The 17,129-nt window shown below is 33.0% G+C and overlaps 1 protein-coding gene across 1 annotated transcript; it reads right to left on the bottom strand.

The window, feature by feature from the left end:
* Positions 1-436: 436 nt before the first annotated feature.
* On the bottom strand, positions 437-7,861 carry LOC113232264. The gene is made up of 3 exons (XM_026466934.1): positions 7,743-7,861; positions 2,595-2,687; positions 437-552 (listed from the first exon to the last, which is right to left on the bottom strand). The coding sequence occupies exons 1-3, from the start codon at positions 7,789-7,791 to the stop codon at positions 437-439; spliced, it is 258 nt and encodes an 85-aa protein (XP_026322719.1). The 5' UTR covers positions 7,792-7,861.
* Between the last annotated feature and the right edge of the window lie 9,268 nt (positions 7,862-17,129).

Below are 17,129 nucleotides of genomic sequence, written 5' to 3'. Positions count from 1 at the left end.
TTATCGTCCTATGTATGTATTACATCAAGATTAAGCAAAAAGGTTTTATGCTCGAAAAATCTGAACGTAAACTTAAACCCCATAAACTTAAAGTATAAAAAAACTAAACATTTGCAATTCTGATCTTCTGATTTCTAGATTATTTATGGAAGAATAGCTGGCAATCTCTTTTAAAAAACAAAATTGCAAAATCCGTAAATGTTGTGTTGTGAAGCGATATTTATTCATGCAAGAAATAAATTAGTGTACATAGCATAACATTGTATGTAGCACGGGCGATAAAAACCACAAACCCCGAGTCATTAAAACCCTCAGTCTTCAAACTCTCGTAGTAATTTCTTAGTACCTACTATTGAATCTGTCCCTCTGTTCTCAATTGCCTACTTACCACCCTTGGAACATAATGTAGATTCTATACTGTTGTGTCTTTGTAATTTTACTTACTGATTGGCTTCAAGGGCTTCGTGTATACTTGTGGGCCGAATTCGTACAGCACTTGAAAATCGGCATGGTTACCAAATTGGAATCCGAATCCAACGCGATGATCGTTTCCTGTTGCATGAACACAATTATAAATTAAATAAGTAGTTGTACTTACAATGAGCACTACGCCATCTTTATTTTTGGTAATTTTTCCTTATTTTTGTAAACAGCCATATCTATTTACTAATATTACGTTCCCCGAATTTTGTGAAAAAATAAAAAACAAGAAATAAAATTCGAAAAAAAAGGAACAAAAAACAAAATAAAAACTTCTGTTTTTATGAATGAAGGTCCAAAAATTATGGACAGTCATTGGAGGTATCGATACATCGAGTACATAACCAGAAATAGACACGAAATAAGGGTCATCCAACACTAGCAACTCATAAGGTAAATGGGCCCTGTGTCAGTTTTAAATATCAATTTTCGTTTGCGCTGAAATCACAAATTAGAAAACTTAAATAGTACAGCGCCAACAACTGACCTGTGTGTACGTCTCCGTATATTCCAAAAATATTCTGTATTTATTGTAATAAAGATAATATCTCTAACTATGGGGGCTGTTCCATTCGGTGGAGTGGGAAAAACAGCAAAACATCTAATTACAAAACAAATGAAATCACATTTCATCGGTAATTAAATATGTAATTTTTCAATTGTCGTCCATTGTAGCAAAGCTCTAGTTAAACTGGTCGATTTGTAGTGAAACAATTGACGGCACCCGTCAATTGTTGCGATTGTGAGCTAGCGAATCGGAGCGCAGTTGTCACCGTAATGATTTGACAGAATAGTTTTGACATTTCGACTCTATTTCTAGTTATATTCCATGTGTACGTACCACTACATAGCAACACATTGTTGTGGAACGCCACTGCTACGGATTTGTTTTTAGTGCCTAAAGCTACCCAATAGATGGCATTACTTGTATCATGTACATCAACGTACACGAAGGTAACTTCAACCCACTACGTACATTTATTCCTTTCCTGTACGTCTGTTTATGTACGTCTCTATAGGTTTTGGTGGGTAATTAACTAAAATTAAAAAAACTTCTGCTGTCACTTGGTTAACCGGTCAAGTACAATATTTAGTAATGAGTTTCATACGTGGTGTTACTGCTGTACTCTTTAATTTGGTTGCATGTTATTAACTGTCATTTTTTTAAAGGCAAGATTTTGGATTGTTTATCGTAGGAAAGTTGTGATACGTGTTATTAGTTACCAGGCTGATCTGCCACGCTGAGGTCGCGGGTTCGATTCCCGAGGCGGGAGAAATATTTGTATGGCCTACAATTATTTCTTTCATATTCAATTATTTTGGGTGTAATTTGTGGTCGTGTGTCCATCGATGGTTAACGTATTTATTTATTAGCCGCATTAACATTGTGTTGACAACACATTTTTACTTATTTGACTTGGGTGTTCTACATTGTAAACAAAACAATTATAACTATTGACGGCCATTTCAAAACAACAAATTCAAAACAAATTAAAATTTGTAAAATAATTTAACTAGATAGCAACAGAATACACTGAGAAATACCATAAGAACTTAATTAATTATGTAATTAATAGATGCAGGCGTTACTTTGCAGAAGTCCATGTTAATTTCATTCAGTTAATTATCCCACCCTCCCTCCGCATAAAATTAATAAAATAAATAACACAAGCGCAACTATAGTCACAAACCATCACCAAAAGTATACCCGACACGTGTTTCGCCTCTCCACGAGGCATCCTCAGGGGCAGTTGACTGTTCGACGCCGAAGATCGGCTCTTACGCGGAGGGAGGGTGGTATAATTAACGAATGAAAAAATATTCAACACAAACGCAGCTAATTTGCACAATTTAACCTTCCTGGGTTCGCGGAGAAGCAAATTAATTTACTTCCATTTTTATTAATTAATTATTTCTAATTTTTATTATAATATAAAAAAAATTTTTAACGTAGAACTTTTAATGTAATAATAGTATTAAAAATCGTTTTTACTGTAAATTGCGTGACAATTATAGTTAAGACTGGCACGTTCTCTAGAACAGAAGTCATAAAATAATCAATGGCGACTAAGTGGAATAGGCCGACTATTGTGGAGTTGTCGTAAACTACAAACCCTTAATAAACCTCGGTGAGAAGCCATATACAGCTGCCAGACCCGTCGAGACATCTTCTGGTACTATCAGGAGTATACATTCGCAAGAAATACCTGCAACCGGAAAAGGTAGTAAATTGTTGGACTCAGATCTCAGTCAGTCACTGGTTTTACAACTTGTACTCAGACAATCACATTGATTGGGTACTACATTGACTTACAACTATATGGACGTCGGGTCCGCGCTAAAAAGTGTCCGAACTTATAGGGCGTTAAAATCGTATACAGAGCGTCATTCACGCTCTAGTCTTCGTTTGTTCGACTGACAGCGGAGCAAGCAAAATTAGACAGTACTGCGGTGACATTACAATTTAAATTCAACGTTTTAGCTTTTTCATATTCCTTTACATGTCACTACGTTTAAATAGGTTGACTTGGGACATTTTTTTCGTGGTTTTTGTATTAGACCCGTCGTCCATTTATTTGTGAGTTCAGAACTAAACATCAGTTTTTCTGATTGAAAGAAGAAGTTTATCTTCGGATGCGTTCTGAATTTACTTTTTATCTTGCTTTATTTTGTGTGATTAAGTGATTATTGAAATTATTTTAGTCAAATGGACGCACAAATAGACAACCACAAACTACACTCAAACTCACGGGAGAAATAAATGTAGCCATATATAATATTTATCACAGAAACGATCCGGCCACTCGATTATAATAATATATATTTTGTTGATCTAATTGACACTTGAGATTAACCGCCAATTGGTCTGGCCAGACAGGCCGCAGTAGAGAAACTTATGAAAGTGTTCGTCCAGGGAAGTACTGTTACCTTACCTACTTCTACCGCCAAGCAGTATTACTGCGTTCCGGTTTTGAAGGGTGGTGAAACTACACTCACATAGGATTTGTCAATATTGTCTCAGGGTGACGGGCGCAGTGACAGTTCCCCTCAGATCTTCGCAATTTACAGTTCTGAGAGGCACTGCAACTGCTATGGATAGGCGTGTCGCTTACCAACAGGCGCATGACTTTTTCGACCCGTCACTGGGTATCAATAACTTTTTTACAATAAAAAAACGGACACCTTTAGGGGCGGAATGTTTTCGTGAAATTTAAATGGGATCAATACTGAGGTATCCTCTTTTGAACAAAAAAAGAATCAAAAAAATACCAAAGCTAGGAATTATTATTATTATTTAGTTTTTATAAATTATTGAGAAATACTGATTCTATAAAACAATAAAAAAATAATATTTATTTATTTATTTAAATGCAAGTCACAACAATATATTTCCATTAAAAATCTTATTGCTATGACACCCCGCGGGGGTATGGCATTTGGTCCCTATTTTATATAAAACAAAATAATAACTTAAAATTACATGATTAAAATTACATGTCAGTATTTATCATTGGTCTTCGTCAAATACATAAAATATCATAACATTTTAGTTTAATTACAAAATTACATTAATTTGTCATTATAAAATTCATTTAAATTATAATAACGTTTGTCAATTAACAATATTTTTAATTTGTTATTGAAAATTCTATAATTAGTTTCACTTCTAATGTGCTCGGGTAGTTTATTGTGGATTTTTATAGCATTATAGTATGGACTATTCTGATACATGCTAAGCGTACATTGCGGAAGGCTTAATGTATTCTTAAATCTAGAGGGTCTTAGTGAAGTGGGTACGGCATTAATAAATAATTCCCGGTTTTTCCTAATAAATTTAGCAATTTCTAATATGTACATAGAGGGCAGGGTTAGTATTTTTAATTTTTTTAAATGTGGTCTACAAGATTCCGTCTGTTTAATGTTCATTATGAGACGTATACATTTTTTTTGTAAGATTAGGAGGTCATTTACCTGGGTACTGTTCCCCCACAGTATCAAGCCGTAGTTTAACCATGCAAACGCATACGCGTAGTAAGCTGATAATGCTGTTTTTACATTTGTGACACATTTAAGTTTGTATAAAGCGAAGGTGAATTGAGACATTTTCATTTTAATTTTTTCTATATGTGATTTCCAATCAATATGCGAGTCAATTTCTATTCCTAAGAAATTATATTTTGTTACTTTCTCTATATTTTTACCATTTGCACATAGATTTAATCCTAATTCTGATTTTTGTCGTGGTCTAAATTCTATAATTTTCGTCTTATTATAATTTATTTCTAAGTTATGTTTATTAAGCCAGTTCGTTACGTTGTTAAATGTCTGTTCAAAGTTTACCTGGAAGTTTTTGTCGTTTTTGTTATACTTGAAGAGGAGAGAAATGTCGTCTGCAAATAAAGTACATGATGTGTGTATCTGTTTAGGTAAGTCATTTATATATAATATGAATAGAATACATCCCAGTACACTACCCTGGGGAATCGATGAGTTTATATAAATTTTATCTGATCTATATGTAATTGTTTCTCCCGTATTTGTGTTTTGACTCTCGACTTGTACGTACTGTATTCTATTTTCTAAGTAGGAGTATAACCATCTAAAGGCACCACCTCGAACACCACTGTCATAAAGTTTTTTTAGGAGAATGTCATAGCGAACTTTATCATACGCCTTCGTCATATCCAGTAAAATGCCTACTGCGTAATCCTTTTTATTTATATATGTTAATGCCTCTTGTATGTATTTGTATACAGCTAATGTTGTAGATTTGTTTCGTGTAAATGCATGTTGGTTTGGGTGTAGTATATTATATTTTTCATAAAATTCATTTAATCTATTAGACATTGCTTTTTCGAAAATTTTAGAAATTACCGGTAAAAGAGCTATGGGTCGATACATACTAGGGTCAGTTTTGTCCCCTTTTTTATGTATAGGTTTTATAATTGAAATTTTTAATTGGTCTGGGAATGTACCTTCCGTAAACGATTGGTTGATTAGTGTCGTTAGAGGGTAGTATAGTTCGTTTGCGCATTTTTTTATTAATACTGCGGGTATTTCATCAATTCCGTGGCTTTGTTTGTTTTTTAAATTCCTTATAAGTCTAAAAACCTCAGATTCATCAGCTGGTCGTAGGTAAATACTATTTACAATAGATGAGTTGGGATATATATCTTCTGAGTTCGGTGTATGTTTGTATGGGTTTGTGGTTCTATTAATTATTGTATTCTGTCCTATCATAGCGAAAAAATTATTGAATTTATTTGCCACTTTCATAGGGGAATCAATTACTTGGCCATTTATATTTAGGATGATATTCTCATGTCGTTTTTTATTTAAATTCTTTGTGTTACTGTTTATTATTTGCCACATAGTCTTTGTTTTGTTTTCTGATTTTTTCATTAGTTTCATGTTGTTAAATTTCTTTGACAGATTGATTGATATGTTTAATATTTTTTTATATTTTTTATAATATGTTTTTAAACTGGCATTATTTGTGTAGTTTATTAATGTACGTAATATTCTTTTATGTTTACATGAATTTTTTAGACCTTTTGTTAACCAATGAATTCTTTTATTTTGAGCTTTCATTTTTATAGTTTTTAGAGGTATATATGTGCAGAGCAGATTATATAGAATGTTACTAAACATAGTATAGTTTGTATTTATGTCATTTTGTCCCGTGAAGAGCGCGTTCCAGTTAATGTCTTGTAGTTTTTGTTTAAATTTATTAATATTTTGATTGGAGAATATTCGTTTGGTAGTCATGTTTATATTTTGTTCTGTTCTGTTTTACAACAATTCCTTTATGATCCGATAGTCCTAAGTCTTTCACTTCTGTGGTAATGTCTTTAAAATTTACAAAAATTAAATCTATGCATGTATTTGAGTTTCTTGTTGTTCGTGTTGATCCACAAATTTTTTGGTGAAAGTTGTAACTAATCATAGTGTTTTTTAGTTCAATAGAATTTTTTGAGTTTTCAAGCATGTTAATGTTAAAGTCTCCTCCTATTACTGTATTTTGACATTTGTCTTTTTTTAATTGTTCAAGTAAACGTAAAAGAGTTTCATAGAAAAGTTTTGGTTCACGTTCGTTCCAATACAGACATATAATTAAAGTATTTTGGCATTCTATTTCCAATCCACATAACTCGAGAATATATTCCACCGATAAATCTGCTATATCTTTTCTTTCCTTACATTTTAGTTTGTCTTTTGTTAATATACATACACCACCACCTCTATAGTTCTTACGGTTAAAATGCGCTGACAATTTGTATCCGTCACTTATGCAATTATTAATATTCGCGTCGGTGTGCCATGTTTCCGATAAACAACAAATATCAATTTTTTCTTCTTCTAGTACCTGCTCTAATAGCGATATTTTGTTGTTTAAGCTCCTGATATTCTGATATAACAATGCAATGCTATTTACGAAAGGGCTTACTACTTTTATTTGATGTTTGTTGGTGTTGTTGATTGATTCTTTGTTCAGCTGTTCTGGTATGAGAATGTTTCGTGCGGTCACTGCTTGTGATATTCATGTTTTTATTTACTTGTGTATCAGTGTATAATTGTCCATCTATATACAGCTTATTATCTCTTATAACTGCATACTGTTTGTTTTCTCTAGCTGTTTTTAAGAGTTTCATTAGTGTTTGTCTTTCTTGTTGTTGTTCTTTCGTCAGAAATTTAGATATGTATATTCCGGTATTTTTAAACCAAATTAAATTGGATAAGATATATTCAGTCATTCTTTTGCTTATTAGTTCTATTTCTATAGGTCTTTTATAATTATTTCTTCCTAATCATTTTACTTTTTCTATATTCATTTTATTAGTGGGAACCTGTAATTGGCTTTCTATTACTATTTAAATTGTTATTCTGTGTCTGTAGCTGTTGGTTTTCCTATAAATAAATAAATAAATAAATAAATAAATAAATATATCCATTTAAGTCAATATCAAGTGTGTCATAAAATAAGTTATTCAATTGTTCTATTAAGTTTTGTTCTGTTTCATTTTCATATTCGTTAAGTCCATAAAGTACTATTTTTTTGCAATATTTCTCTTCGTTAATTTTATTATATAATTCTTCGATTTTATTTTGTAGGTTTAGGTTTTCATTTTCAACATGTGGGTTTGCTTGTGGTTTTGTTATATTTTTATCATCACATATGTTAGGTTTCTGATGTAGATTTTTAATTTGGAATTCAATGTCACACTCTGTTTATAGCTTCGTAATATAAATTGTATACTCACATCTCAAAATAACAATGGCGAGGCAAACCCAAAACTCCTTAACTTCCATTTAAAAAACTAAAAAGTTCTAGAAAATATAGACAATAAATTAAACACTATTAATCTAGACGAAGGGAGAGATAGGAATGTGCAATACCTAGGTATAGACAATTGAGATAAAAACGTACACACGGCAATGTCGAATTTTCTTCCCACGGTTACAATAAATCTTGACGTATAGGTATCAACAAAACTTCTACGCTATATTTCCTCTCACATTATATTATAATACTATATTATATTTTATCAGATCATCTGAAATGGCGATGGGCTGGGATGGGCCCGAAGCTTGAATTTTACAAAGTAGTTCAATATCCACTTACTCTATACTATTAGTAGACACTGGTCTTCATTATGAAGGGAATATGTAGCTATTTGTGACTGCGTTTGGATAATTCTTTTTCTTCATATTTAAAATTTTTTTTAACTAACCACAACATCACTTTCTGGAATTAAAAGTAACTCACGGGTATGTGACGTTCGTCTAGAAGATGCCTTACCTATTACTAGACAGGATGAATGATTTGGAATGCTGCTACATGAACAAAAGGCTCAAATTTGCATTAATTAAGAAATGCTCACTGCCTTACATTGATTTGATCTAACAGAGAATTAAAACTAAAAACTTGTACAAGTGAACGCCTAGTGTCCATCGCCGAGCTACCAAGAATCGAAGTTTGTTAAATCACTTCTGTTGGCAACTGTACAAAATGGCCCTGAAAATATCGCGTAACAATTGACTTGCGACAATGCCTTTGTATTGTCGGAAAACTGATGTATCGATTAGACAATATGGGAGACCTATGCTTAGCAGTAGGGTATACATAGATAGAGGTCTCCTCCACATTTTATTTATTTTATGTATTATTATACTATTATAATAATTTGTATGTATGTGTAAACCAAAGGGAATGAAACTATTAGGGTGTGGCCAGACGAGCGTAATTTTGTGAGTTGTGAATTGCGCTTTTTGAGTTGCGCAGTTTGCGCTCAACCAATTTTTATTCAATTGCTTTTAAGCATTTATACGGAGTGTTTGTGTCGTAATAGTGTAATGGATCCATTAAAAATAGTATGCATTTATGAAGCATTAGAAGACGATGTTAGAAAAAGAAGCTGGGTACATCCACTCAATATGAAACTTATATATTATATATAATAATATTATATAATAATAATAACGTACACACTCAACCTAGCCCCGCACTAGGGAAACCCTGTGTCGCGGGTGCCATGGACACACACGTAGACAACTACAAATTACATCCAAACTCATGAGAGAAATAAATGTAGGCCATACAAATATTTCTCCCGACCCGGGAATCGAACCTGGGACCTCTGCATGGCAGTAACAGGCATGGTAACCGTTCGGCCACTGAGGCAGTTATATTAATTGTAATATTAATTATATTCAACATTAATATGTAATCAGTCTGTACAAAAAATCATTTTTCTTTGCCTTACAAAATTAAGTAAATTGATTATTTGTTGTGCATTTGGTGACACTATGTTAACGTTAGAAATAATCAACGAGCTGCGACCTATATTTAATATTTAAAGTTGACGAGTGGTAAGTTGTGGTGTGGAAGTACCAACTGCTCGGCTTTGTTTATCAATAGCTGATTTCGTTTTGCTTCATACCGGGGACCGTCCTAAGCGGGAGAAAGAATCGCGAACTCAATATGCACGACTGGTAACTTTACAATTCAGAACCAAGTGCTCTAATAATAATTCTATTTAAGCTGCTTGTTAATAATACGAGGGATGTGCGATGTTGAATAACACGTCAATATAGTCCATCACAGTGTTTCTAACAGTAACGATCAAACTAGCGATGCATCAGCAATTGATAGATTAAACAAAATGATAAAATATTAGAATCCCCACATTTTCCTCACATAGCGCCAATCCCCACAAAATCGCCAATCTAATTGAAACTCCCCACAATTTGGGGAATTCCCTACGAATTGGCAACGCTGGATACAATACTCGTAATTCGCGCTCGGGCCGGTCATGGCATTTGTTTGTTGACAAATAAATAAACATTGTGAAGTAATTCCGTGTTGTGAAATGATATAAACAATTGAAATGAGCGCGCAAACTACTGTACTTGTTGTGTATGTGTACGTGTATTGTGCCGTCTATCAATAGAATACAGTGAAATCATTGTGTGAAATGTGGTTGGCGTGAAAAAATAACCTCAATTTTGTAATGAAACTTTTATTTCTTCCAACATAATTTAGGGATGTCATTAAAATATTCCTTCCACCTTTCTAGTCATATTATAACACATTCCATATAATTATACAGAATAAGGTTTTTTTGCGACAAATTGGATTTTTTCAATTGTTTTTTCGACCTAGTGTTTTGAAAAGTTTTTTATTGCATAATACGCTCACGCGTTTTGTAGACAATCATAAAAACTTCACAGGAGGAATATTCTTCTACAAGATCAACTACACTTAAGCAAGTAAAAATAATCTTTTCGTGTTCTAAAGTTTTTCTATAGATAAAGCTATAGACAAAATGCTCCCAACAGTGTTTTGAAAAAAAGCTTTAAATTCTTATCGCCATTTTTATTTTTAAAGAATGATTATGAAGTAGCCGAGAAAAATTTATTTTTTATTTTATTTACATAAATATTTAAAATTTAGCGAGCGACTATCAATTATTTAAAAACTGTCTACAAGATTAAATAAAAACTGTCTACATTCTACAAATGGTCTTGTAGCATTCTAGAAGGGTTACTTGAGAAAAAAGATAAGAATCACTCTTAACACTACCTACAGATAGTTTCTCAAAGCACTCTTGTGATTTACTAATAAAGTTGTGCCCACTTTTACTTTAAATTATCTAGAAACCTTCTTCGAGATATCTTGAGGGAATTTGAACCCTTAAAATATTCAATCGAATAAAATTCTATTAGATATCTTATAGTATATACTTAGATATGGGTGTGCTGCTTGGGCCCCCAGGACGCGACGCGACGCTGCGACTCTACGCCAGTATGAGTTGAACCTCATACTTGACATTACCTTTTGATTTAGTCAAGTATTACTTATTTGATAGCAATTATTTCACACGGATGTCGGACAGGGAACAGGAGTAGATCCCTAGGAATGAAACCCACAACTTCTTCCGTATCAATAGAGGTCCTCGAAATGAAACATCCAAAGTCTGTTTTATCCAATATATTTTCCATAATTAATGTTCGACTTGCCAAATTGAACTGCACAATCGAATTCCGCCAAAATAAGGTACAAATTTGTAGCAAGAATCAAAATGGCGGCCTAACATTTCTACTTAAAATGGCATTTTTTAATTAAATCCTGGCGATAATTATCGTGCAGTATTATATTTTACAGTGCCGAATTTAGAATCATTACTATTCATAAGAAAACTTAACACTCTCGTATATCAGAGGCGAAGGATTCATAGAACACTACTTAAGTTATAAAAAGTCACTGCAAATAAAAAATCTCAAAAATCTTTGAGTGCATGCGTTTCTAAATTCTTTTACAATTCCTTCGTTTTGTTCTGATATAGCTTTTTACACTGGACTATAAACTAATTGTGCTGCCATCTATTATTTCGTCGGCTTACTTTCTCAAACTCGTATTTTGCAAGCTCATTTTTTACATCACATTTCCTACATATACACTCACTGGTTTTAAACCTATTCTTAAAGTAAAGCATCCCAATTGACACCCTTGATAAGAGATTTAAAATAAAATAAATTTTAAAACAAATATCCAAATTGTTATTTAAAACAAATACGCTTCCACATTTATATGGCGAGCGGTTAGGGGGTGGAATTCCCTGAATGCGCCTTTTCAAGGCTAGAGTGAATAGGCATTATTTAGGTGTGCATGATGCATGGTCGACTTCATCATTACTTTCCATCAGGTGAGATGGAGGTGAAATGCGCACTTATATTTAATTCAAAAAAATGGAAGTTTTGCCATCTCCTGAGTAAAAACTTTTTATAACATACGAGTTTGAGAAAGTAAGGCACCGATTTGTTACTACCCAAATATTGACTCAACCATAACGCAAACTACAAAAAAGCAGTTGCTCTTCCACACAAAATGTACATTTTACATACCTGTACCATCTATGGAACAATCTAAAGGTACTACAGTAAAGAAAGGACCCAATCTACCAAAGTATGAAACAACAATTTTTCTTTTTAATATACAACCCAATCAAAGTTAACTTGAAAATCAATACAAGCGCAGCTATTTTGCACTATTTAACCTTCACTAGGTTCGCCGAGAAGCAAATTATTTTACTTCCTTAGCGCCTGAATAACCGCTCTCAGATCTTTGAGATTTAACGTTCTAAGTACTCATTGAGTTCGCCCCGTCTCCCGATATCCAGTATCATAAAAAAAGAATCTTGTAATTATTTTTATATGCCTATGATTTATGTCTTTTCATACATAAATCATAGGCCAGATGGCGCTATTCTTAATTTTTTAAACAGTTTTGAAATTCGCGCATTACAGTTTAGGCGATTAACAAACTGCACCGCGCCCCGCGACGGCTGTGTTTTTTAACGTTGTACTGAAGTACCTCAGTTTGTATGGAAAACACGCGCCGTCGAACACACTGACGACGCTTCTCCGGTTTTACCGGAGGGGTGCGGCGAGCCGCAGGGTATGGCACACTGCGCTCCGCACTACCGCGCAGATTTTTAATCAATTTGTGTCTATTCCAGTAATTGTCGTTCGGATGTTCCCTAACATACAATCAAAGGATTCAGTTGACATTCGTGTGTACTTGAAAAATTTATCTTCACATTTTCTTAAATCTTTGTAATGAAGTTTGTTATCTTCGGTGTCTTTTTATTAGAGTAAACAAAAACAATCGACAGTATAACTGCAGCGTCCTGAATGAGTTCCGTATTATAAACCATTCTTGTCAAAGAAGGATCTCAGCTACATGTGCGATCACTACGGCGATCAACTACGAAGCGAGTACTTTGAGTGGCGCGGGATCGCTAGACCGCTGCCCCCACGCAGATTAAACCGCGCGTTGACGCAGATCTGCGTCTCCGCTACCGCGCGCGTGATTACGCGTCCCAGTGCAGTGCTGTGTGTTAATCGCCTTACTAATTGGTTTTTTTTTGTCCATTTATTTAGGTAGGCAAAATTTCTACCACACAGCCTCTTCATGTATTTTTTCCTTGTTTTGATGGCAAAGGTGGTAAACGCGCATTCATAATTCATGTAAAATCCAAAATCACTATTAGATTCCTTACTACGACATATTTTTATTATTGTTCTGGTATTTGGGAACTACCGAAGTAGTAGTGCGAAGACTTAACCCAATCGGAACGTGAAATAATTCAGTAAAAAAAAAACGTGCTTTAAAATCATAACGTAAAAAAATAAAACAAAAAAATACTGGAATAATAATTATAATATCAAATAAACAATATAACATTAGTCTTTCCATGATGGCAATACAATTTTGAACATTAAATAAAAAAATTTACATCTACATGAAGTTAGCTAAGAGACGAAGCTTTTTTCTTTTACAGATCGACCAACATGTTTTTGCAATTTTGTCTCTCTTTAAGCTAATTACCGTATGACATAAATTACCGACATTCCACTGTTCAGTATCTTGAACTATTGGATAGTTCAAGAAATGAAGTAAAAATTTACTAACTTCTAGATATGGTAGTTAGGTGAGACAAGGCAATGACAGAAGTAACTAACATTAAAACGTTTAAAAACGTCAAATAAAGAGTCAGTTACTATGGTCACTAGCGAAATTGCATAGACACTAGCGACACCACAATCAGTGTTGCCAATTAGCGACTTTGTCACTAGATTAGGCGACAAAAAATATCGGCTTTTTTGGCGCCTATTTAATTAGGTTTATTTTTTTAACATTTAACTCTGATTTAATTGAACGAATGAATATTAAGTTAATTGAATATCATGACATTCAATTATTTTATATTAATATGAATGAAATTATTTTAATTACCTCAATGTCTTTATTTTAGCTGAATTTGTGAACGCGCTACTCTATTTCTTATTTTAGATTTGGTCTTTTGTCTGTGCTATGACGAAAAAGGTCTTGCCAATTATATGAATCTTATATTTAGTGACATGAAAGTCGATTCATATTATATTACATACAGTTTTAGCGGCGTAAAGCGATTTTGAACTTTCTGTATAGCGATTTATTTTAGTTGACAACACTGACCACAATTGCAAATAAGTTGGACGATCTCGTAGTTCACAAGTTTGTAAGAATTCTATAGAGATATCGAATGGGTTTTTTATAATGTTATGCTGGAATTGTATCTCTTTCTCTCATATCACTTTAGAACGTGCGAGAAAGAGAAAACTACTGGATTAACTTCCAGCGATTTTCTTCCAAGATCATGAAGAATAGACGAAATCCATAGGAATGCCTCGTTTAGTCTTTTTAAATAATATCTATTTACAAAGAGCAATCCCTACTCGTTTTTGTCAGAGAAACTGACAATACGTAGTGTAATAACTAAAATCGTCGTATGGAATAAATACTTATATTTTGAATGATAATAAGTTTATAACTTGAACCTATGCAATTCATCAGTTCTCTAAAGAATTCTTAACGCGCATGAACTATGGTAACAGATGGCGTTTTTAACCAAGTGCAAAAGAAGGAGATTCTGCATAATATCGTATCATTTTTAACCATTCAGATCTTACTACATTTCGCTAAAAAAATGTAGTAAGTATTGAAGTTAGTATTTAGTTACTATTCTAAGATTTATATTTTATTACAGGTACCTTTAAATAATACATTGAAATTCATTTCAAAAAAACACCATCAGTTACGTTTTAAAAAAAATGACGTCAAAAATCTACATGATAAATAAAATTTGGCGCGCATTTTGGGGATTGTCAAAAATATTGGCTAGTGTTAACAAAGATACAGCCACATCTTTTTTTAATATTACGCAGGACGTTAATTTTCAAGTTATTTAAAATATTATTACGAGACGAGTTGCTTTTGGACTATAAAATAGTGAATTTTAACATATTCACATCGTGGCCACAGTCCAAAAACACAACTCACACTTTATATTTCTAACGTTTCCCAAAAACCAAACACAACATTCATACGTCTCCTTACAGGCTTTTATTAATTGTTTTTTACTTAATTATTTATATTAAATTGTGACAGATATGAAAAAAAGTAAACACTTATAGACTAAAATAACACTGAAGGACGTTAACCGTTACACTTAATCGTTATTTTTACTAACGTTATTGGTAAATGAATGTCACCACAGATCTTCTATCAAATATATATACAATTAAAAAAAAATTGCTCCTTATCAAGAGTGATAATTAAAAATTGCATTTTATTAATACGACTTATAGAAATGTCACTAGAAGGCGACTGACGAATGTCAAAAATGTCAAAATGATATCTGTTTTTTGACAGTTTGACAGTGTGACCATTCGGTCGCTATGTGTATGACCCTTATGTTTGCGGGTTATTTACACTGAGCATTATTAACTCAACAAAGTCAAATGACAATTTTTGACAGAAATTATTTCTATGTTGACAAATAATACTTAATGATATCTCAAGCAAATGGAGAACAATATTGTACAATAGCATATTTACAATTTCCTGATCACATTTTGTTTAAAGTTACAAATCCTTGAAAGAGATTATTTTTTTAATGGGGTTAAATATCATTATGACAGACCACACACTAGAGTTTACGAGGTTATAGATGGCGCCAAAAACACGACTACCAGTGACCAAAACGATTTTTCATATATATATTAATATTATTTTTAAATTCGAAGCCATGGACAATATCTTTAAATCTAGCGTTGTAATAATCAAGCATTGTCCGTGAAAACATAAAACATGATTGGTTAATTTTCTCCTTAACATAAAATGGTCATTTTTTATTATGATGCACGAAAGGCGCTTCCCCGTACGACGCAACCTTCGAGTATATAACCAGAAATAGAGACGAAATAAGAGCGAAAGAAGAAATAATAAAATAAATCCATCGCTGGCAACTCATAACGTAAATGGGCCTTATGTAACTTTTAAATATTAACTCTCGTTTGCGCTCAAATCACAAATTAGAAAGCTGAAATAGTACAGCGCCAAAAACTGACCTGTGTGTACGTCTCCGTATATTCCGCCAACATTATGTATTTGTTGTAATAAAGATAATATCTCTAACAAAGGGGGGCTGTTCCATTCGATGGTGTGGGGAAAAACAATAAAACATCTAATTACAAAACAAACGGAATCACATGTTATTAATTATTATACATTAAATATGTAATTTATCAGTTTTCGTCCATTATAGCATAGCTCAATTGTTTCGAATTCGAGCTGACCAATCGGAGCGCAGTCGTCACCATAATGATTTGGCAGAATAGTTTTCAAACAAATTAAATGACATTTCGTCTCTATTTCTGGTTATATACTTGATAGAGGCAACGTACCATTCTTTTCTTGTGGCTCTGGCGCAACCTGGGCAACAATCGGCGAATATCATACGCTGATTGACAAATCCTTTAACCATGATGGCAAGTATTTCAGTGCACACCAATTAATATCGATACGACAAGGCCACTTTTATTTAATATCTATGTGTGGTCCATCTTACAAAGAAAGAAAGGCTCATCTCACATTGAAGAAGAGTCTATGCACGATATTCCGTCAATGTGAATTTACTTTAACGGAATTGGCATAGTAAACGTAGGCATGCCATCAACTTATCTTGTGATATCTAAAAACAGGAAAGTAACGAATGGTCCGTCAATTACTATGGCTACTATACTTAGTTTCAATTCATTTTAAACAACGAAGTAACCCAACCATAGATGGTTTAGTGATGGCCAATTTCACTGCCAACTACAAATCAATCAATTGAATGAATCGATTTGTTTAATTAAGTCATACTAGCAGTTTTCATTACATAACCTATAAAAGCGTATTCAAAATTTTTGATTTACTAATTGATTACAAAAACTTTAATTGAATGAACTCAATGTTTTTTCCTTACAGCACTATGCAACCATAGACTATTCATATATGTCTTCCTTTTTTACTACCATTTTTCAAATACGATTTTACGATGTTATTCAAATGAAAAAAGTCATGATATCCAGTCAAGAACGTCGATAAACACGTAAAAATGTTACTTATTAGATTTCTTGAGTGATTACTTCAAAAATTCAACCAAATCGTTTTGTTTACATTTCGTCCAAAATGTATTGGAACAGACTATAGAACACCATTTGCACAATGGCAACACCCATCATACCACAGATAAGATAGAGGATCATAACAAATTTTA

Source organism: Hyposmocoma kahamanoa, unplaced genomic scaffold (genome assembly GCF_003589595.1).
Source record: "Hyposmocoma kahamanoa isolate Upper Pololo Valley unplaced genomic scaffold, ASM358959v1 67, whole genome shotgun sequence".
Lineage (NCBI taxonomy): Eukaryota > Metazoa > Arthropoda > Insecta > Lepidoptera > Cosmopterigidae > Hyposmocoma > Hyposmocoma kahamanoa.
This window is presented reverse-complemented; position numbering and strand designations above follow the sequence as displayed.

Coding starts and splice junctions, on each gene's coding strand:
- LOC113232264 (XM_026466934.1), bottom strand. CDS start 7,791: ATGGAAGTTAAGGAGTTTTGGGTTTGCCTCGCCATTGTTATTTTGAGA. Junction 2,688..7,742: donor CGCCATTGTTATTTTGAGAT/GTGAGTATACAA, acceptor TTCCGGTTGCAG/GTATTTCTTGCGAATGTATA. Junction 553..2,594: donor CTCACCGAGGTTTATTAAGG/GTTTGTAGTTTA, acceptor TTCATGCAACAG/GAAACGATCATCGCGTTGGA.